Source organism: Aspergillus novofumigatus (genome assembly GCF_002847465.1).
Source record: "Aspergillus novofumigatus IBT 16806 chromosome Unknown P174scaffold_1, whole genome shotgun sequence".
In the NCBI taxonomy this organism is placed as follows: domain Eukaryota; kingdom Fungi; phylum Ascomycota; class Eurotiomycetes; order Eurotiales; family Aspergillaceae; genus Aspergillus; species Aspergillus novofumigatus.
Window position 1 is genome coordinate 2,072,679 of NW_020194274.1, and position 22,858 is coordinate 2,095,536.

The 22,858-nt window shown below is 50.0% G+C and overlaps 5 protein-coding genes across 5 annotated transcripts; 4 read left to right on the top strand and 1 right to left on the bottom strand.

The window, feature by feature from the left end:
- Positions 1–1,468: 1,468 nt before the first annotated feature.
- Positions 1,469–2,626, top strand: P174DRAFT_363244 (putative RNA binding protein; the record flags this gene model as incomplete). Its single annotated transcript, XM_024821908.1, has 1 exon — positions 1,469–2,626. One exon carries the CDS (start codon positions 1,469–1,471, stop codon positions 2,624–2,626), a length of 1,158 nt encoding a protein of 385 aa, XP_024687190.1.
- A 1,126-nt stretch (positions 2,627–3,752) lies between these two features.
- On the top strand, positions 3,753–4,513 carry P174DRAFT_456295 (putative cyclin-dependent protein kinase complex component; the record flags this gene model as incomplete). The annotated part of the gene is made up of 2 exons (XM_024829418.1): positions 3,753–4,369; positions 4,393–4,513. 2 exons carry the CDS (start codon positions 3,753–3,755, stop codon positions 4,511–4,513), a joined length of 738 nt encoding a protein of 245 aa, XP_024687191.1.
- A 964-nt stretch (positions 4,514–5,477) lies between these two features.
- P174DRAFT_22624 (ankyrin) lies at positions 5,478–7,149 on the top strand. Its single transcript, XM_024821392.1, has 3 exons — positions 5,478–6,551; positions 6,635–7,024; positions 7,084–7,149. Exons 1-2 carry the CDS (start codon positions 5,775–5,777, stop codon positions 6,845–6,847), a joined length of 990 nt encoding a protein of 329 aa, XP_024687192.1. The 5' UTR covers positions 5,478–5,774; the 3' UTR covers positions 6,848–7,024; positions 7,084–7,149.
- Positions 7,150–10,408: 3,259 nt separating this feature from the next.
- P174DRAFT_447204 (L-ornithine N5-oxygenase sida) lies at positions 10,409–12,332 on the bottom strand (the record flags this gene model as incomplete). The annotated part of the gene is made up of 2 exons (XM_024828647.1): positions 10,409–11,402; positions 11,461–12,332. 2 exons carry the CDS (start codon positions 12,330–12,332, stop codon positions 10,769–10,771), a joined length of 1,506 nt encoding a protein of 501 aa, XP_024687193.1. The 3' UTR covers positions 10,409–10,768.
- A 7,146-nt stretch (positions 12,333–19,478) lies between these two features.
- On the top strand, positions 19,479–22,775 carry P174DRAFT_426880 (tyrosine protein kinase SWE1; the record flags this gene model as incomplete). The annotated part of the gene is made up of 2 exons (XM_024825406.1): positions 19,479–21,983; positions 22,050–22,775. 2 exons carry the CDS (start codon positions 19,479–19,481, stop codon positions 22,773–22,775), a joined length of 3,231 nt encoding a protein of 1,076 aa, XP_024687194.1.
- Positions 22,776–22,858: the final 83 nt, after the last annotated feature.

A 22,858-nucleotide genomic window follows, 5' to 3' on the forward strand; every position in this document is an offset into this window, starting at 1 on the left:
TGAACCTAGCAGGACGTGGCGGCGAATTCCATATGCCTCTTCAGCTCTGTGGTTGCTTGTCCACATGAACGAAGGGATCAGGCATCAATCCTCTAAGGACGCTGAGAGTCCTGCGATCATGTTGGTGGCGCGGCGATTGATGCGCATAAGTGTACGGAGCAGTATATGGTCTTGAGTTCCAGACTCTGTTGGATTGATGCTTGAACTGGCGATTGCAACATCCAACACTTCACAATGAATTTGATTTGACAGGATGGATGTGGCTGGTGCTCTACCATCTGCGCCACATTCTGTTCAGCTCACCAACATGATATCACCAACATCTTTGCGATCATCTACGAAGAAATTCAATGGCTGATCTGGTCTGTAAGGCATTGTTGCGAAAACACAATGGAATTAGCAGTAGAGCAGGGGAACAGAGGTTGCCTGGAATTACATCACTATCCGCAAGGGAACAGCCACTCGTCTGCAGGAACCCTTGTAAGTTGTCTAGCCGCAGGACCTGCATCAGGAGGCTCTTTAGGGAAGAAACAGGGCCAAACCTCGATATCTTTGTTCGATTCGGAAATCTGTACGAAATTTGTTGCAGCATTTTTTCGTCATCTGCCTCTAGTCACTATTCATATTCATTGCTTTCTTCGCTTAGTCTTGATGTTTTCAACCTGTTCGGCTGACTCCAACTGCGCCCCTGTGACCTGACCTAAACCAGCCACACCTCATTGTCTCTCTTTACGAGGGTTTACCAGGAACCCTCAAAACTGCTTGACGAGGCTACGGTCGATGGCCACGAATTGTGAGCGACTTGGAAAACAGTCATCGAATAGACTCGCCTTAGGCTGCAGCCGTAGACTAGCCCGCATATGTGCCTGGAAGACTCCAAGGGTTCTTCCGCCGCATGATCTACCCTGCTCTTACAAGTTTTCGTCATTTGTGGATGAAAATGCTTATATGTATCTCAGTCCTCAGGCTTCAAGACGCCCGATGTTTCTCATCTCTCCGTAGAACAATAAAAGGAGCCGCTTGTCTGTGTCTTCATGTTCAATAAACCCGAGGATCCTTTGTTGGTTCTCCTTACATTTTCTCTCTTCCTTTGATTATCAGGTGCTTTGAACTCATGACTCCGGCCACATGTCTTTCATCGATGACAATGCCGTTTCGCATCTTCGCCTGTCTTGCAACTGAAAATAGCAAAGTGCTTATCGTCTTTGTCTGTTACAAGAATGTGCAACTTTTGTTCATTGTTAGCCCTTCCTTCGAGCAAGATACTCGCTCGATACGGTCATAGCATTTGGAGCGCATATCTGATCCTATATATCAAGGCTCAACATCATTCTGGGTTGACAATTCGCCCGAGAACTTATCAAATACCCATTTCTCATCACAAGGACTTTGGGGGCCCTTCAACTCAATACTGCGGCGGAGGGTAGAAGGAATGTGCTTGATAGAGAAGTACACTGACGTATATCCAATGGAAATTCGAACGAGGAAAGTGATCCACAGATGCTTGTTCAGCGACGGCAGGGGAACTTGCGACCGCGCTCGAGTGTATGATCGCGGAGAATTCTACCACGTTAGACAGGCCCAGCCGAGCGGTCCCAGAAGAATGGCTTCTCCGAGGATCAGAACCATCGCGCCCAGGGACCTCAGTGAGACAAGGTGGCAGGAGGAACATAGGCATCCTTCGCCGGCGGGGAGATCATCACAAGCTCGAAGCCGGTCATTTTCGTTCCGAATCCCGATTTTCAGAAGGTCTTCCGAGCCAAGTGACAGAGAGACGTTACACGTGCTCCGCGGCCGTCAGGGATCACCTCGTCCCATTGTTGTCGACTTCCCGGAGGTCGAGGAGCGGACACCGCGCAACGAGCGGCCAGATTCGGCCCGAATCCGATGCATTTCACCACGAACAGGAAGAACTCCGATCTCGATCGACAGGGAGCAAGCAAATGACGCCGTTGAAATACCCCGCCAGGCTCGATCACGACACCCGTCGCAAGAGCAACGACCTCCCCGGGAACGAACACCTGTTATTGAACGTGAGCCGGTGCAACGGAGCCCACGCCGAGGGCTAAACTGTGTAGTTGACATTCACAATGACCCGGCTGCATCGCAAGACAGAGAGCGCAGGAGTGCAGAAACTCGGCAAGTTCGTTTCTCCAGCGACGTTGAATATGAAACGAACGTAAACAGCATCAGGGCGCGTAACCGTTCTGCTGCATTCCATCAAGGAGAATCTATCGACGCAAGAGCGCCAACTCATCGAGCCTATGGACGCAGCAACGGTTTTGCAAGAGACGGCGATAACACGAGCCACGGGGCGAGCCATTCGAGAGATAGCAGTCCACATCCACTAGTTCATTCTCCTTATCCCGGAAGGGTGAGGCAGCGGCATCAGGAGACCAACCGCCACCGTCCGCGAATCATCCAAGACGGTACACGTATCATCTCAGAAGCAGGCGAGCGCATTTTAGCAGAGGGCCGGGAACGCCACCAACGCCGGAATCCAATGCGTGATGTCGAGTTGCGCACTCATCGAAGAACATCTAACGGTAGATCTGGTCGTTTGCGATTCTTCCATCCGGGCGAGGAAAGTAAAGACGATCGGCGTCATAACGAGCGCTGGTTCTGAGAGGAGAGCATTGAGCACCCTGACTGTAAGAGTCGCAGGCAAACCATTTCCAGTTTTGAGTTTCCGATTGGTGAGAAGAAAGGTTGAGCGTTACTTAGAAGGCGTCTCGTGCACCATAGAAGCTTTTCCTAACCATGTTCATATACATGATAGATGATGCCAACGTTGAAATGACATAGAGATTTGCAATCTCTTTGCGAAATTCTCTCAAAGCAAATCACTTGCTGAGCGATCAACTGGTAATCGGTGAAGCTGATAATGAGGTAGTCCGTAGATAGGTAAACAAAGGATTATTACCCCGACTTGCAAGCCCCACACGGCCTTTCATCATACATGCATGCATATGTCGTATATGGTTATTATAAAATCACTATTCACAAAAGCCACTTAAAACGTTTCTGGGAAGCCATATGCCTAAATGATTGTTGGGATCGTGGACTGTGGATGAGCTGGCACGGGGAAAAGCTGGCACGGGGCAAAGCCGGGCGAAATAATGTCCGATGGTTTCATTCCATCCTGAGTTTGGGCTGCTGACCTTTCTGACTATTGACCATCTCCTTTTTCTCTAGTCAACCTTTATCAGAAAGACCATGTCACAGAGATGATGATCTTTATAATGTGATACTAATCGGTAGCGAGCTTTCCTTCATTTATCTTTAGTCTCCACCCTGCCTCGGCATCCTCCGTCCCCTTTACATCATCTGTGCAGTCAAAGACATACTAATTTTTTTCCCCCAGTGAGTAGCTCTGGTACACTGACCATTCTTAAGTCGAATACTGACTGTCCGGTTTTTTAAGGCTTCTGACTCTACGGTCGCGCCTTTTGCCATTTATCCAACGACCTTGTCGATGTGTCGGTCAACATAGTGCTTTTGCGGGCAAGCGTTACTACCTCCTCGTGCCGTGATAGTCATATGCGTTTGTTCTCCAGCAAGTTGACCTTTCACCGCTGTTAACTGTTCGTCCTACGGTCAGACGCTATAAGGCTAGACTTAATCCGACTATTGCACGCCGGGCTCGGTCCCACAATGGTACTCTTACCAGAGGCGCTCATAATCACCTGCAGCTTTCAGGGTTGTCTCCAGAATCGCCACCCTCACTCTGTCAACTGACTGTAGCTGCCATAATGAACGGATGTCACACCCATGGTGAGGGAGCTCAAGTGTCTCCTGACTCAAATGCGCAAACGCACTCGAATTTGTCGAAGGGAGAAGGTGAGATGGGGTTCGGTCATGCTGGCGAAGCCTTCGACATCTTGCCGGCTACGGCTCTCGAGCTACTGTGCGTCAATGTCGAATTCCTCGCCAGGCCCAGTGTTGGCAAAGTCGTCGAGCCTGTTCTGGCTGCGGGCTCCGCGCCAGCCGCCATGACACGCAGCGACAGCTTATCCAGCGGAGAAGCCACGCCTACCAGGATCATCGAACTACACTGCTCTCCAATCGGTCATGAAGAGAGTGCTCGGGATCGCATTCAGCAGAGCATGTTGTCCAAGAGGTTCCTCTCGAAGAGAGAACCACCTATCAGCCTGCGCGACTACTTACTTCGACTTCATCGGTATTGCCCGATGTCTACAGCTGTGTACCTCGCTACAAGCATCTACATCACAAGATTAGCCACGGTGGACAGAGTGATATCTGTGCATGGCAAAAATATGCACCGTCTGGTGCTAGCTGGCCTTCGAGTGGCCATGAAAGCGCTCGAAGACCTCAGCTATCCCCACAGCCGTGTTGCCAAGGTTGGGGAGTGAGCGAGCGGGAGCTCTCCAGGCTAGAAATCAGCTTTTGTTTTCTGACGGACTTCGAGCTACGGGTTGATGCTCAGATGTTGGCTGATCAAGCACAATCTCTTCGAAGCAGCATGGATCTGGTTCTCGCAGAGATGGCTTAGCCGAGTTCGGCATTTTCCCTTCATCGTTAGGACACCTTATGCCATGAATGAGCTAGGGGCTTTCTTGGAGCTCCCTGGCTAGGAATTTGGAACGTTCGAAAACTTGTTATAGACTTGCGTACTGAGGAACGACGCCAGTGACCACCCAATGGCTTGTTCTTCGCCTCTCGACAGCTTCCTCGTCGTCTTCATTATCATCTTCTCCATACTCTTGTGCTTTCTTCTTCGGTGAAGATAAATCTCATCAGAATAATTAGAAAGAAAAAAAAAAAAATTTTTGAAATCTCTTCACCGCAATGTGGCTGCCTAAATGACCTTTCCAGGTGAATAATCGCTTGTCAGGCTGTGGCACACGACATAGCAGATTGACGTTATTTGTAGAAAGGAACAAAAAGCAAGAGGGATAGTACGAGTATAAATTTTGACTCAATCAAAGATAAAATATCTCACCCTTGGAAACGACCTAAAAGCTATTTAGAATAAGAGAAGAGATTGTCCAAGTTGATGTATAAATCAATATCGTTAGCGTCCGTAGCGCTGTCGCGCGGGACTTACTCCCCGATCAGCGCATCCCCGTATTTTTGTGCATTTCCTCCATCCGTTCTTTTCCCCCTCCCCTATCTTTCCTCCCAGACCTCCATAGATTACTATCTTGGAGATTATTGATGAAGTTTTATGGGATCACTTTATAAATATCGCGATGTACCTATAGCCCGAAGTCTGCGGTCGTCATCTCCGAACGCTTCACGCTGTACCGTCTCGCTACCAGCGTCCTTTCGTTCCTCGAAGTCTGACCGAGTTAAATTGCCCTCTAACCAAACGGCGCCTCAATAACCGCGACAGGAATGTCTTCCGGAACTCCTTCTACGGAACCGCAAAGTAGCGGCAGCTCTGCAGGCATGAGCACGAGCCCTACGTCTATACCCGCGGGCAAAGGCACAACAACACCTCCGAAGGTCACTCAACAAGATGTCAGTGTTGAACTGAAGAATATGCGGCCTGATCGTAGCCCTCCCAAGGGCTCGATACCTCTGGGGGAAGACATCATGCAGATCGCTCGTATCGGAGAAATCGGGCCCATGCAGAGGTTGTTTGACGAGAAGAAGTTTACTGCCAATTACCAAGATGAGGAAGGGATTACTCCGCTTCATGTGAGTGCAAATTCACCGTTTCTGCTTAATTCGGTCGGCCATTACACTCGGACTTGTACTAATGGCTTCGTCTGGGATCACAGTGGGCCGCGATCAATAATCAATACGCCATGTGCAAGTTCCTGCTGGACAATGGTGCCGACGTTAACGCCAAAGGCGGTGATTCTGTAGCAACACCGGCCATGTGGGCCGCTCAGCGCTGTCACTATTATATAGTTCACCTCCTCCTCCAGCACGGCGCCGATCCTCTTTTGACCGACGTTCAAGGTTACAACATTCTACATCTGGCCACCATTGATGGGAATGCGTTCTTGCTGGTACTTCTCTTACACCAGGAGATACCAGTGGATGCGATAGATCAGCAGGGTCATACGGGATTGATGTGGGCGGCGTATAAGGGATATCCTGCCTGCGTGGATCTGTTCCTGCGCTGGGGCGCCAATGTGAATGCCATCGACGACGGCGGGCTGACCCCCTTACACTGGGCATTGGTCAAAGGGTCATTGCCATGTGTGCAGAAGCTCATCGAGTATGGTGCGGATAGGTTCGCGAAAACCAGAGATGGCAAGTCACCGGCCACCGTGGCCGGTGAGATGAACACGACGCGGGTCTGGTATCGTGCGCTGGATGAGTGCGGTTACGACGTTGATGGAAACACCAAGGTTCTGCCGATGGGGCTCACGTCTTGGGTGCGGAATAAGAGCGTGATGTCAAAGTTCTTCCTTTTGTGGCCATTCCTGATGGTTTATGCCGCTGTCTACATCCTCAGCCACATGGTCATCTACGCTGCTATACCTATAATGCTTGTAGCGACATTTGGGCTGCAATGGGTCGCGCAAAAGGCGGCAAGTCAAGCCCCGTCGGAATACAGGGTGCTTCAGAAAACGGTATGTTCGTCTTGTCGCTGGTTTCCTGCGCCCGGGTTCTGATTTGGTCAATTCCTGCGTGATCGCTGCTGACGTGTAACCAGCCATATCTGTCAGGTGTTTTTGCAGGAACCTTGTTCTGGGTTGGTGTCACATATATCTTCAGCGTGTTGCCTGGTAGGTATACTTCACTTTATTACTGCTCCGTACTAACCGTTTACGCCCTTAGCAACCTATTCCACGTCGCCAATTCTGAATATATTGTTCGCGGTGTTCTATTGCCTCACAACATATTTCTACATCTACTCGATGATTGAAGACCCCGGCTTTGTTCCGAAGACAGGTAGTCGAAACCAGCAAAGAGCCGTGATAAACGAGCTGTTTGAGCAGTGGAAGTTTGACGAGGAGAACTTCTGTGTATTTTGCATGGTTCGCAAGCCGCTGAGAAGCAAGCACTGCAAACGCTGTTCGCGCTGCGTTGCAAAGCATGACCAGTAAGTCCCACCCACGTGCACGATTACTCCTAGTCATGTAAGCCTAACTTAAAGCGCAGCCATTGTCCCTGGATTGACAATTGCGTGGGAGCAAATAATCTGCGCCATTTCGTTTTGTACATTATCTGCCTGGAAATCGGGATCATTCTGTTTCTGCAGCTGACATATAAGTGTAAGTATCAGCTTTGTACCCCGGGACGAAGGCTTGGATTCCGGCTAACCAGGATCAATAGACATCAACATTCTACCTACACCTGTGGAACCTGCATGCAACATCATCAATGAAGAACTTTGTGGGTTTGTGCTCCGGGATCCGTTCACCCTTGTTCTGGACTTGTGGATCGCCATCCAGCTGGTCTGGGTTACTATGCTCTGTGCTGTTCAACTCGTCCAAATTTCTCGGAATCAGACGACATACGAGAACATGAGGGGCCATTCGATAGATCGAAGCTACCCCAGCTCTCGTGCCTTTGCCTCGGCCATCACTGCGGGGACGACGTCGCTCGAGGCCGCTGGCCTGTCAGCAGCGGGGCAAGGTCCGAACCCGCGCTCGCAAGGGGCCATTCGCATCGGGGACGGAGACATGGGTGCTTACAGCAGTGGTCATCTCTGCTCGGCATTGACACGTTTTTCGCCACTGCCCGTGACGGGCTGAGAGACGGTCCCCGTGCTGATCGGCCTAAGAACCCGTTTTCCCGCGGTATCGTCACCAACTGCCGCGACTTCTGGTGCGATCCTGCTCCGTACTTTGGCAAGCGGGAGCCAGGCACTGCGATGCTCGGCGGGGAAATCGTCAACTATAACCAAATGTACGAGGCCCCGATGCGCATGTACAGTGGTGGCGGGTACCGGAGCGTCGCACATGACGATGCCGAGCAGAACGTCTGATCTCGTTACTACTTTGCTTTTGACTTCTTGTATGACTTTAGAGTCTCCGACAGCGGTTTATGAATGTCCGACGAAGCTCTGCATTTTCATGTCTGACGGAGTCTGATGATTATTCGTGGTATAACTTGCTCTTTTCACCTGTAATTATACTTTGCATAGAGGCCTTGCTTCAGTGGATGTTGACTCGATGAATGTGCGCTGGGTTGCTCTGGACATGCACTCGCCTTAATAATGAATCACAGATTGGATTAGATGACTAGTGCTCCTCTGTAGAGTTCAATTGTCTGCATAGTTAGACAGCATCGCTTCCACTGACATTGTGGTGATGCAACAAAGACTGAGTTCATGGTTGTATATGATATGTAGGACAAGAGTACAGTGCACAGGGCATCTCATCTCGGGTCATTCCCCAATGCAGCCCAATTGCCACGAGTCAGCTCGGGTCCTACACTAATCCTACATCCTCTTTTGGACGACTATAAAATCCAAAACGACACAAATACTAGCTCATTCGTGAAGAGATACTTCCGGAAACCGGAAACCTGACGTATAATTCCCTGTTACGAACCGTAGGGGAAACTCTCCTTCGCCATTTTCCGGCGGCACGACTGGAAACCGAGGTAGCAGTGGCACAGGGCTGAAGCCTAAATCCCTCAGCGTTATCAATCTCATCAGATAATTTTAACATGGATAGTCGGTCAGATTCCCTGAGCCCTGACGCCCCCTCCACCATCCATCGGATCCTTTATCGGATTCTAGTGCAATTCTAACTAGTCTTGCGCATACTCACTCTCTATGAGAAAAGTACGCAAATGCGATACTACTCTCTCCTCTTTCTCCTGCAACTTAATGTACCGTACCTCCTTTTCTCGTCCATAAGCTACCACCCAGAGATCCGATGTCGCTGGGATGTTTGCAGTCCACTTTCTGGTTTCGTGCAAAACAGTGGAGACGCTAAGATCTTATCTCGGCGGACGGGATGAATTGAAATTTTCCCGCTCGTTCTGACCTGACTGTTTTTATTGAAAGGGGAAATACAATTTCTCCTCGATGAGTGGGCGGAACGTAAGGTATTTCCTACTTTATTTCTTCCATGCTGGTTGTACAGTACAGGTACAAATGTTAGACACAGATGTGGGTCGAAGGATTATTACCAGATGCTTAAGCATGGTCAGGCAACTAACTGTCTGTCAGGGGATGGATGAGGCAGACTCGGAACGATCACTTCCTAGTCTAGCAGACTTATTCTGCAGAGACCGACTGTGGACTGCGGAAACATCCCTGGAAAAGAAAGTCGATGACTACCCAGTAAGCCAGTCATATCCGCGCAGGTGGGTGAGACCGTGATAATGAGTAAATCACGATCATCGTGGCCATCCCAGCTGGGTAGGAATCGCCGAGGATAAACGTAGCGTAGCGCAGATAGCGGACTTGGAGCAGGTGGTCTGATGGTCCTTGTCGCGGCTAGAAGAATATGCCGCACAAAAGTGTACGGGCCACAACAGGCACTAATTTCTCTGGCTACGTACTGGCAAGTGTCTGGGCAGTGGAGCACCAAAGACAAAGACGCAAAGAGGGGCTTCTCAAGGTTATCAATCAACGACCTAATTTCCTATTTCCTAATCAATCAGTAACTAGTTCGACGTAGTAACGCCTCACCACGTCGTGTCTTTGGCAATTAAATTAGCCGTCTGCACTCTGGAACCTACATCCAAGAGTGAAACAATGAACTTGTTTGTGCAAACTCGAGGCCCTGCATAGTCCCTAGTCCCTTATCCAGATACGCAGACCCGATCTACGAGCCATGTCTTCTACCCAAACGCCTAGTCTACACTCTGCTAAAGCACCCATCCTCAACTCCTGACGCGGTAAGCGATGGAGACTGCCGATTCCACGTACACTGACTTGACCGGTTACCTAATACGCTTCTTAGTTCTCGAGCTTACAGGCCAATGCCCACAGCCCACAGCCTCATGAGTAAGTGGGGTCTGGCTTGCTGTGATCAATCAGCGGGGGCCCGGCCTCGAAGAGCAAAAAGCAAAGAGACCTCGAGTTGGAGTTCCGACTGTGTAACCTGTTTATACGAGATCTTTGCATTTCACATCTAGCTTACAAGTTACAGCAGTCCCACTACCTCTTGTGTGAATGAAATTATTCAGGTTTTCAAGCGGTGAGAAGTGAGAAGCGAGTAGTCTGACACTACGAGTCGGAAATGATCAACGAAAAAAAAACACTTGGCCCAAGCCAGCCACCGTTCCACGGGCAAGAAACCATCGGCCAATGGGCGGGCCCATTGGCACACAACCGTGGGATGGCGCCATCAGATAACGCGTGAAAATTTTTATCTGATCAGATTATCGGGCGGGATTCCATGATTCCTTCGGTCATCGCTGGTAGTAAGGTACACATAAGGAATTCCTCTCTACCTTACTCCGTATAATTACGTAGCTCCGTTTCGGACTTGCAGTTGCACTATGACGTCGAATCGTATTTTTCAAAATTGGTTTGATGAAGGTTCTGATCATTTTCTGATAGTACATACGTAAATCATATGTATTCCGACATCTCTATGAAAACATTACAATGCTGAATGAACCAGAACTCTTGACTGCGCCAGAATAGTGTATATGATGGTCATAATCACAATTGAAAGATCAATAAAAATTCACGACATGAGTACTCCGTCAATGTCGGAGAGTAGGGTCGGATATAGTGTCCTCAAGTTTCCCTCGTTTCTTCTCCGTCTTCCGGAATTCGTTTTCGTGTTGTCAGAGAAATGACCTTGGCATTCGCTTAGCGCAACACCTTCGAACAGTAACTATGCAATTCGGCTTTTCCTCCACTTTTTCGGCCCCCTTACAGCATGGCCCGTAGCCGGTGGTCCTGCACCGCCGCTCCTTCCAGCTGCTCTCCGAAAATCGATTGGACCATCTCGCCACCACGAACAGCAAGTACCGACAGCAAACTGTCACTAAGGCCATGCGTCCGCTCATTGCAACCTTGAAGCCAGATGCCGGCCTGTGAGCTGACCTTGCTCGGGTCCATCTCAACCCGGTAATCTCGGCGGGGGTTCCACTGATCCTGTCCCGTAGGTCGCAGGTGCTGAACCTTGCTCAGGAGTCGCTCATGCGCGTTGCGATAATAGCCCGTAGCCACCATGAGAGCGTCTACTTCCAGCGTTTCTTTGACATCGTTTGCTGCGCCTTCCGACCCGGGCTTGGACGACTTGAGGTGGATGCGCATCCGACTCTCAGGGCCGTGGTGCTCAACCCGTGTGATCTTGCGTTCTGGCAGGATGCGGTGCTGCCACTGAGTTTCGTCGGGGTTCTTCACTCTCTGCAGGTACATGTCGTTATAGATCTCCTCAATCAATTCCAGGCGCACAACACTGTAGTTGGTAGCCTTGTCGGCGGCCAGAGAGCGCTGGCGTTCTGCGGCAGATTGGCTGTAAAACTTGTCGACTCGTTCGGGATTGAAGATCTCATTCACACTAGACATATGTCAGTAAATGCAAAAGCAGGATATGCATTACTTGATTCTCTGCTCACAAAGGCGAGTCGTCACTGGGCCGCATTGCAGAATCCCGCATAATTAGCGTTGTTCGTGAGTTGGGATATCTCTTCTGAAGGTCATGGAAAATCTCCGCAGCACTCTGGCCACTTCCCAGAACGGCAATGTTGTAAGGCTTCGATTTATCCTTCAAAAGGGCCGGCAGCGTTGTGCAGTACTTGGACGAGTGCATGATCCGGGGATCCTGCGGCAATCCAGGAGGCATCTTCGCGGTGCCTCCGATAGCAACAACCACCTTGCGGGCCTTCCTGGCACTGATCTCGCCCGTCTCCACGTTGCGCGACCGAACAGTGAAGAATTCGACCACCGAGCTGCTGGGGTCAGACTTTCCGGGAATCACTTCGACTACCACTTCCCCATAAGCCACCACATCTGAAAATTGTTGCGCACACCAACGCATGTAATCCTCGAACTCCAACCGAGCGGGCAGGAAGGTGCTGAGGTTAGTGAAGTGAATCAGACGGCCCTTCTGCTGGAGGTAGTTGAGGAAGGTAAAACTGCTGCGGGGGTCCCGGAGAGTCGCCAGGTCCTTGATGAAGGAGATCTGCATCTTGGAACCAGGGACCAGCATGCCTGAGTGCCATGCAAATTGCTTCTGGCGCTCCAGGAAGCAGATCTTAGGCTGTGCATGAATATTGGAAGCGGACTTGTTCAATCGAGGGTCCAGGGCATCATGCAAAGCAATGGCAATGGCCAGGGACGCCGGTCCGAACCCAACACACAGAAGATCATGAAGCTCATCCTGGGGTGTTGACCTCAAGCGGGGAGGATCCAAAGAAAGACGCTGCTCGGGTTGCATGTTGCGCACACCGAAGTAGCTCGATTCCGATTTCCGTTCAACAGATTCCATAGACCAGATCGTACACGAAAGAAATAAAAGAAGATGTAGGTACCTATACTCGGGGGAATGTCACAACTGAGGCGGGGAAAGAGGCAAAGGGAAGGTAATTTTTCCAGGTGGAAGCAAGTCAGGAGCTTGCGAAGTGAAGATCTTGCGAAAGATCGGAGAGCTGTGGGAGGAGCAGCTGATCTAATATAAATAGAGGACCATCAAGGTAACGACGGCCGAAAAAAAAAAGTTATTGAGTTTTGGAGAATATATTGACTGACTGACGGTGGGCAGGCTAGGACGCATAAACATGGTTGGTCTAAGTAAATTTCATATGAAATAGCGTCATAAGGTACTGTCGCATGGTTACTGTATTTCCTGGTAATTTTCGGAAGGTAATAAGAGAGACAAAAAGTTGAAGAATGACTATTATTATTACACTACTAGACTAGACTAGAAAACTAGATTCTCCCAAGGTACAACGGACCCATCGACATCAGAAAAGCAAGTTGATGCTAGGGTGGTGCTCTTGACAGCAGGCTCAAATTCGTCCTCGGTTCCACATATCCTGAGCGGGTTACCGATGGAAAAAAGAGTGCTCAATGACTGTAGCAACATGCTAGGAGGATAGGATACAAAATTTTTCAAAAAAGATCTGAAACTGTATATCTGCATACCTTATAGATCAATGTGTACTGGCTTGGAAATTGAGTCTTTGCAGCTTTGAGGACTGGCCCTCAGGCAGTTCAAGGTAGCAAACAGTAGTCACAAGGAACATTTGACCACAGCTGCAGTACCTACTCAAGGAAAAAATACAAATGTACTCGATGAAGATTCCTACCGTTCTGTACAGAAGAAGAAACAAAGGGTACAAAGCAGTACGTACTGGATTGAAAGTGGGATGAATGATGATAGATCGAGCAAGATTAGATCCGCTTTAGCCCGATGTCGGGAATAGGCTACGTGGTTCGGACATACAATCAGCAGTTCTCTTGCAATAGGCCCACGCATGGGAATGGATCTTCTGTGCTATGGATGGAGACACGGACAATAGACATAGATAGAATGTGACCATCCGATGCGTTGGATAGAGAACGTATGCCCAAATTGGACTTACACCTGGGTGTGATATATGGCATGGCAGTAGGAAGCAGTGCATCTATCTGAGGCCAAAGCCACTTCAGCCATTATAGGTGATTTTTCTTTGCAGCCATGGCGTGGTACCTAAATATACTTTACCCGGTATATACCTAGGCTTACATTCTACAGCTACCCTGGAACAGACGGGATATATTGACTACAATTCCATTGTATACAAAGAACGCATCTGCACATCATGATGAGGAAGATGTTCAGTAGATTTGTCTCCTACCAAAGAGACAATTGCAGCAAAATCGACTGACTATTATTGTCAAAAGGCCTAATAATTACTAGCAATGGTGCAGCAATCTCGACAAGAACATTAGAATGGTAAGTCAGTGATCATCGGCTTGTGGTGTTTCGAGGGAACATATCCCCCACCTTCATGGCATGCATGCCCCGCCTTAACATACTAAGAGAATGCAACACCTTACTCTAGGTTTTCAGCCGACAGACAAAGAGGAAACTGGATACTGCCTCAGGTGACTCAAACAAATGCAGGACACCTTCCATGTTTCTTCTAGGGCGGCGCGCTTGACCCGTCAGGCGCATGATGAGCTGATGGGTGTATCTATTCCATACACAAACTCTCACTCTCGGACATAACTGCCGTCTCTTTTGGATTCAACCACTACTCACCAACAGAGAAATTCGAGCCTTCTTACTCTTCTTTGGTATCGACATCAATAGTTCAAATTTTGGCTTCGCAGTCCTTCGGAACTTGGCAGCTTTGCTGTCGCTGACTTGTTGTTCTCGTCACCGTCTGTAATACATCGAATCTACGTTCATGGAAGGATAACAAGTCCAGCAACATAGGCTTCATCTTATCCTCGCACTCTACAGTTTTCAGAGAAGCTCCGGTTTCATGGGAATCAAAACCATTATCTGTCTCTAACTTCCAAGAAATGCTACAGAGAACCCGATATCACAAAGGGATGGGCGTTGACACAGTTGAGAGAGTACCCCAACGCCTGAAAGCTTCCGCACGGCCATTCTGTGGGTCGTGGCCGAGTGTCCTTACGAGAAATGCACTAGATGTAAGGAAGCTACGAAGTCATCGAATGCTGCAGCAGTCAGCAGTGACATCCCTACCGCTTGGAGAGCCACGAGAGAACTTGCAGAGATGTGGGACAATTTCTAACAACCCTGTGCACGCTACCTGCGGTCCAAAATGTTGCCTGACCTCAACCGAGGCCGTTTGATACTCCCAAATCGCATCTGTCGCTTTGATGTTAACGTTCCCAAGCAACTCCGGACTCAATAGCAAGAGCTCATGCAATTTTCCCGCACCCGGGGATACTCTTCGGGAGCCTAGCTTGAAAGCTTCAACCTCCCAGGTCGGCATACGCCGACCTCCTTCGGAGCCTGTCGAATGATTTTGCAGGGGAGAGGTTGATATTCTCTACATGGGTATGATTACCAGTCTCACAATTCAAGAATCAGTATTTTCTGAACGCTTTGGCAAACATGATGTTATTTACAACGGCTTCGGGCGACCAGATTGAAGTGGCGTCGCAGTATTGCTAATGCGAGTAATTTTGATTGGAAACAAGTCGAAACAGATTTCTTTGCAACATTGGCACAATCATCATTTCTCATGGACGTCTTGATCGATAGTTTACTACTTCAGCTTCTGAAGTTTCCACCTGTATGTGCTTGATCTTTGGTGGATTCGCAGGTGATGCATTTTCTCGATGCCGCTTTCTCTAACGCTCTGTGTGCATAGCTGGAAGTTTCCGGAAGTACAGCCAAGTGCTTGAGATCTACATGCTCTGTACTGTCCGTCTGCTGATGACACTGGAGTCATAGCCGCATTCTGTGAAGACAACAACACCTCGCCGCTGGTTCGGAGGAACTATCCACTGTGTGGACGGACGTTTTGAGGTCACATCTCCCACTTTTCAGTCGAAGAGAGTTTTGTCTGAAACTTTCTGCTTGAGCTGGTTAGAGTCAGTGATGTACCATCATCCGATAATTTCGCATTCCACAGTGCCTTTGGGCCAATGCGTCGGAAATGAGGCTGGTCGCCAAATGCCAAAATCTTCACGTCCACTCTGTCACTCCCTCAATAGAGGGTTAAATCCTGTTGGAATTTTGTTGATGAGAAACAACATGAAGAAATCAGTGATTGACCTATGGGATCGATCGCATGCCGCGGACGCACTGTCTGACCTCAATGCACCGAGACTAAGCAAAAGGTCACTTGATGTTGACGATATTGACAACTGGCATCAAGCATGGGGATGATATGTCACTTCCTGCTGCCTAGAAACCCCACCAGTCTCCAGTGACATCAGCTGAATCGCAAATACTGTACGCACTCCACTGTGTGGGAAATTGCAGCGTGGACTGCGGTACACTTGACGGCTTCCAGAAATCCCGCAGGTCAATGACGAAATCAAGGGGAATCAAGGGGTCCTCGGTAATCCCATTGCTCCTCATAACTATCCCAGTTGGTCGACCGAAGAAGGACAACGCCCCAGATCCCAGTTCCTAATGAGGTAAACCCCGGTATTCATGATGGCACTAGAAACAACATGAAACGAATAAAGGGCGCATCCAGGGAAGTGAACTTGGTCCGTCGGGCATCCCGTGCAGCAGGATAGAAACCAGCGCGATCAGTGCGATGGCGGATGCTAGTAGGACGTATCATATCCAGTCTACGATGAAGGCAAGATGGCGAGTCGTGACTACAGATTAGCTTCGGGGTGTTCGGACGAGGGAGCCGAGATCTAATCCCAGCACCATGATACAGAGCGCCTTCCAAGGAATTCGGCAAGACATGACAAAATTGATCTCTGACGATGAGGATGGTGCAAGGGGTCTTGGCTCGAGAGGCTAGTTGAACGATAGTTAACGTAACTATTCTAGGTTGCTTAGTCACAGAGCTTTTCTCGGGGGTTGGGCTCTAGAGAGGGATGCCCATCCCTCAACTCTCAATAAGTTCAATCAAGGGTCGACGATATTTGCAGTTTGGGTTCAGGTCTTGCTCCTGATTGTCAGAGGCCTGAGATTTACAGCCTGCCTGCCGAAGACTTAACATGGAATTGCAGCCAAATGTATCATCTATATACATATACATATATATTTGTCGCAGTAATGAATCAAGCAGGAACTCGGGGTATATAAAATATACACATGGTTGAATTTGTGATATGGTTACAGAGATGTGATGAAGCACAATCATTGTTATTTGCATCAGCATGATAACGATAACCATAGATATGATCATGGACGCTGATAAAAGCCTTGAGAGCCTGAGGCGGACTGCGCTGATCGTCTTGGGGCATTGACCCCCTCATCGGCCAAGGAGACAGAGTTTCAATGGATCGGGATGCAGCATGCGTTGGCGATCATCTGTGGGGGATAAGTCGACAACCCTGTATGTAGGAAAGGTAAGCAAGGGAAGAGAAGGAGGACTCTGACCCAGTGCCGGGTTTACTCCAAGTTTAGAATAAATATTTGGTATATTCAGTGCGAACCATTGTGGCAATCGTGGTTGATCGTTTGAATGAGCAGGGCGTGGCAATGATTGACTGTTGGCTCTACGATGATAATGATGTTCCCTTTCAGATGGCGTTGGACGTGTCAAGATCAGTCAAGATCAGTGCTCCGTATCAACGAACCTTGGATAACGATAGAGGGCAAAACACGTGGCTCGAGGGGTATCACTGATATCATGGTCTCCAATAGTTAGGTACTCGGTGCTCAGTGATGATCAGGTTTGGTGAGAACTTGCTGCGACTTTCGATGGCTTTGGTGACTATTATATATTTTGTAGCGTAATCAGTTGGCGATGTTGGACTTGGTTATTCCTTGGGCATGTATGGAGTAAGGTTCTGACAGGGTGTGTGTAAGCCCTTGGAATAACAACAAGGCCGTACTATGGACATTGCAGAGTGACTACACCCATAGCCTGATTGAGCACTACATGAAGACAGTCTCGTATGAGAAACGTAGTAAGATCGCGCCACTGACTCTGCCTAAGATTACCCATTGCGGTAATCTGAACACAGTGGCAAAGAATTCTGGTAAACAAAGAGATAGGCAGGCCGTGTGACGATCGCCTGGATTCGATGGAGGTTAGATAATCTCCAGCACATGCAAGGGAGAAAAGCAAAGAAGTGGCTACTGCCTACTGGAATCATGCCTAAGATAATCATCATCCCTGTAATCCAAAACCCGTTTAGACACCACCCCCGCGTGTCCGTCTTATCAGCATTATCGATAGGAAGGAGCAGGGACCATAATTGAGGTCATTATTGTCATCATTCTCCGGTATCAGCCCTGATACCGTGTAGATCAAGGGGACTTACGGAAACTCTTTTGGCAATAATCAAACTAGAAACCCATCGTTTGCGGGATTTAGCCTGTTTCCACCATAGAAGTTTCCATTCGAGAATAAGAATCAAATCGAAAGTATCTAGTAAAAGACTAGTGGTTGTTGTTGCGTTCAGGCAAGTAGGTTGTTGTTGTTGTTATTGTTGTGTTATTGTTTGTTGTTGTTGTTGTTGTTGTTACGGTATTGTATCGTATGATCCACGGAACCCATGGGGTGGGGAGGGGGATACGCGTGACGCTCCCGGCGCTAAACCCCAAACGGGCAGACAGTCAACAACAAAAGACGCGCTGCGCGTGCAAAACCAACAACATCGAGTCCCGCCTGAGGATTGGCTGGAGATGGGGGCGAAACCCCAGTAGATACTCCATCCTCTCACAAGTCCTCCTACGGACTGACGGACTCTGGCGATTGACGGTGCCTGGCATAGGCTCACGTAACTGAAACTTTTTTTCATCTCCCCTTAAACTCTCTATCCTCAATATAACAACAACCTACCGAGCTCTGGTCGTCCAGAACAAAGATCTCAACTACTGTCGTTGGACTCATCCAAAAGGAAAGAGGAACCCACAGCCTTTTTAACCCACCATATCAGATCCTCCCCGTTCTTCCCCCTCCCTTCGGATGATTTATTGGGCTTTGACTCTGCATACCGCAACTTCCGTCTATCGTCCAGTGTCCACCCCTCCGTTTATCGACTCCATCAGCTCATCCCTTCCTTCGCGACCCCTCTCTTCCGACCAGTCGACCTTTGACTTGCCTTCGCGTGGCTGTCTGGAAGCTCTAGAGTCTGGCGTCGTTTACTTCTTCGGGACGCTCTCAATAATCTCTCGACCCCTTGTGCGCCCTGCTCGTCTGCTTTAAAGAGGGAGCCATTCAACGTTTAAAGGAGGAAAGGGAGACTCAAGGGACAAACCATATTGCTGCTGTCAACTCCCCTTCAATCAGTCAAATCCGCCCTTTCGTCGTCTTGAACTCTTCGCATATTCTCGCGCCCTTGGCTATTCGTCATTGTCGTGCATTACTCGCGTCAGAAACTCATTCGCGCCTGTACCTCTCGCCAGTCGCTCTTGCGCCTCTTCGCGTCGCGCTTGCTTCTCTGACGTCCTGTTGTTATTCCAAAACATTCCTTTGTCCATTGGCTGCGCTCCGAAAAGCTCCAGGAAAATAGAACCGCCATACCACCGAGTGTTTCAGGCGTGTGGTCCCAGTGCTACAGCGGGCACAAAGGAGGCTCAACACTCTTTCCGTGCCTTTTTGGTTCCCCTACTGGCGCTTGGGGTTGAATGGGAGATTGCCAAGGACTTTCGGAACTTGGTGCTCGCCATGAGTTGGTGAAGTGCCACCCGTCATTTGTTTCGCATTGTTGATACTGTTTGTCCCGCTTTGAAACAATCGCTATTGTTTGCTTCGCCCCAAGTCTCACAGCATTCCACTGCTGTCGACTGGTCCCGCTTTCTTCAAGTCAGACGCGAGGACAACAGCACCGCCAGCGGTGCTCTCTCCTCCCATTGCTTTGTTGTTGTGAACGCCAGTCGCGGTCTGGTTTCAGCCTTTGTGGTGATTGCTCCTTTCATTGCGGCATCATCACCATCACAACTATTCATAGCGTATCTCGCCTTTCCTCATTTACAGCAACCTACGCTATCAATTAAGCACAATCGCAGTTGTTGCCGATATTTTCCAATATGGTAGCAACATTCTCACCGCATCGCGATGCGGGCGGCACACTGCACTTGCCCTCACACTCAGGGATCCATCACGTTGATGCAAGCTCCGCAATCAGGCAGTTGCGCCGGTCACTATCGCGATCCCCTTCGAAAAGCTCCAATTTCACAATTCTCGCGTCTCGGAGCCACTCGCCATCGAAAAGCACGCCATTTATCTCGTCCCCTCTCTCACCATCGCGACGATCTACACAGAACAACTTTGTACTCTTCCCCAGTACATCCCATCCTTCTCCGTTCGCTCTTCCGTACCCACCCAGCGTCAAAATCACAAGACCTGTCATGCGGCGGGCGCGAACGTCACCGCGAAGTCCCGTCAAGCGCGCCCTCAACATCTCAACAGACCAAGGGAATGCCAAGCCTGCGCAGCCGGTTCCAATCATGGCATTATCGCCAGTTGGCGCGGAGAACACACCTGCGACTCCAGCGCTTGACTTACAGTCTAATGATAATGTCTCTGAAGGCACGGGCTTGAACGAGGCTTCGACTTGCACAGAAAACACGCCTGCACCGCGGCCGACACTGTCGAGGATCGAAAAACGACGCAGTGGAACGTTTGGTTCATTTGCTACCGTAAGCCCGTTAAAACGTAGTGACGGGATTATGAACCTCGACCGAGCATCACGAGGCAGTCCCTCGGCCAAGAGGCGAAGTGTTCACGCCGCCAACTACCCCGGCGAATTCAGTATCTTCGACAACGAAGGCCCTCCCCCCAGCACTGTTGAAGATTTTGCTGCAGAAACTCCAGCTGTCACTGATACGCCATCTTTTCCTTCACCTGTTCCGCCTTTCGGGAGCCCGTTCAACACGATTCCCAAACGTTCATCTCTCCGTCGGTCGACACTACAACAACGCCAAACCGACCGCTCTCTTTTCTCCCGACCTAGAAATATAGGCGATACAGCCGAGACGACGGATCCAGGTTCCCCCATGACCGTCCGGCCGCGCATGTCTCTGGATGGTAACCTCTTCCAGCCGAGTCGCGAGGGTCTCTTCTCTCCGCGACCTGCACCAGTCAGCCCTCTCTTCTCATCACATGGCGCCGCGGGTGCAGGACAGGTGCGTCCTGCAGCGCATCCTCTTTCCAGAACTATTACACAGTCCTCGTCCAATTCAAGTTTGGCAGACGACTCGCCTACTCATGAGCCTATGCATAAGTCCGAGCGGCCGCGCGGCGTCTTCGATTTCTCCAAGTCTCTTCCTGCGGGCGCGACACGACCTGGTGCCGTACGACAGCTAAATCGTGAGGACTCGACATCCTCCGTCGACTCGTTTGCGACACCGGAGAATTACAAGCTGGTCAAGCCTCTGCCGGCCGCATTCATGTCAACGGGTCTAATATCGAAGAAGAATCGTAATGCAGAAGATCACCAGAACATGCTCGGTTTCAACAAGAACATGCCTGATACCCCTTGCAAGCGACCCATCAATCTGTTCCCCACGGGTCAGAAGCCGATGCCCGAGTGGGAACGCCCTCGATTGATGCCACAAGCAGATGTCGTGCCATCCCCCTCCCCGTCCAATCCCCCCAGCGCGCGTCCCGCGTCGGGATCTTTCGCACGGGGCATGGGTATCTTTGGGAACTCATTTAACAAGCCAGACCTCTCGCGTCGAGGCAGCTTCGTGAGCGTGGACGGTGATGAGCTGACACAGTCTCAGTCACCTTGCGCTCAGCCGGACAGTCAGCCATTGAGTGAATATGATCTTCCACCGACTCCAACGAAGCAAACTTTCTTCCCCTCTCGAACCTATCCGCCAGCCACGCAGCAGATCGCATCCTTGGAACGACTATCCGAAGCACTCGGAAACAACTCGAGTCCTTTACATGACAGGTTCCAGCGGGGTTCCCCTCGCACACCTCAGGATCACCTGTTTCCCCCAGATCCCAGCGGTCTGTCCATTTCCGCACACAACGACCAGCACCCGCTCCAGCCGGACTTCAACTCTTCGAACTTGCCAGCAACACCCACTGGCCCACGTGATTCTTTCATGCAATCAGGAAAGCGACCTAGCCTCTCATTGAGCGGGTACCACGCCCCGGATGTGGACCCAAGCTTGACTTCCCGCTTTGAACATGTAGAGCTTGTGGGAACGGGCGAATTTTCCCAGGTCTATCGCGTGGCCCAGACTCATGAAATGTCACTATCATCCATATTTTCTCTCCCAAATGGGGCCAAGTCTCCTGGGGCGCTGCCTGCACGGGTGTGGGCAGTCAAGAAATCAAAACAGCCGTATGCCGGCCTGAAAGACCGTGAACGCCGCATCCGTGAGGTGGATGTACTGAAAGCCCTCACCAACTCGGACCATGTGATTTCGTTCGTCGACAGTTGGGAAGACAGCGGTCATCTGTACATCCAGACGGAATTTTGCGAGGAAGGTAGCCTGGATGTGTTCCTTGCCCAGGTTGGCCTCAAGGCGAGATTGGATGATTTCCGGATCTGGAAGATATTGTTAGAATTGTCCTTGGTAGGTCAAACCTGTCTTGTTTCCTGTTGAAAATTAGAATGGTCGGCAAGGGCTAACCTCCAGCAGGGTCTGAAGCATATCCATGACTCCGGCTTCATCCATCTTGATCTCAAGCCGGCAAACATCCTTATTACCTTTGAGGGTGTCCTGAAGATTGCCGACTTTGGCATGGCAACCAGATGGCCTGCGGAAGATGGCATAGAGGGTGAAGGAGATCGCGAGTACATCGGCCCTGAGATTTTGATGGGCCGCTTCGATAAACCTGCGGATATATTCTCGCTGGGCCTGATAATGTTCGAGATTGCGGGCAATGTGGAACTCCCCGATAATGGTCTCTCATGGCAAAAGCTTCGGAACGGTGATATGAGTGACGTGCCTAGCTTGACCTGGAGCTCCGAGACCAGCATCTTCCGCGACGCTTCCGGAAATCCCATCTCGGAGGAGCCGTCATTTGAGGAACTCTGCGCATCGGACTTGGGCGACGACGATTTTGGAGAAGATAGTTTTCTGAACAGCCGCCCTCGTCAGGCAGTGCCTCTGGCGCGCAGCGGGGAGCTGGTCAATCCTCCAAGCTTCATGATCGATGCAAGTCACGAACAAGCCTTGGACAAGATCGTCCGGTGGATGATTTCCCCCGATCCTTCTGACCGACCCACAGCGGATCAAGTTCTCGAAACCCATGGGGTCCAATTCGTAGAACGTCGACGTCGTGCTGGGGCCACAGTCTACGAAGGCAACTGGGGCCCTGCAGACGAGATCCTGGCTGAAGATGCCGAAATGATCGATGTGTGAGCGGGATTCCTCGATATATCCGCGCCTTATTCGAATGGAGTCGCTGCATTCTCAATTCTGCGCTACACTTCCTACCATATCGA

Bases quoted from the DNA above. Each gene is read 5' to 3' on its own strand.
- P174DRAFT_22624 (XM_024821392.1), top strand. From the start codon at position 5,775: ATGTGCAAGTTCCTGCTGGACAATGGTGCCGACGTTAACGCCAAAGGC. The intron at 6,552-6,634 runs GTATGTTCGTCT...ACGTGTAACCAG, and splicing joins ACAGGGTGCTTCAGAAAACG to CCATATCTGTCAGGTGTTTT.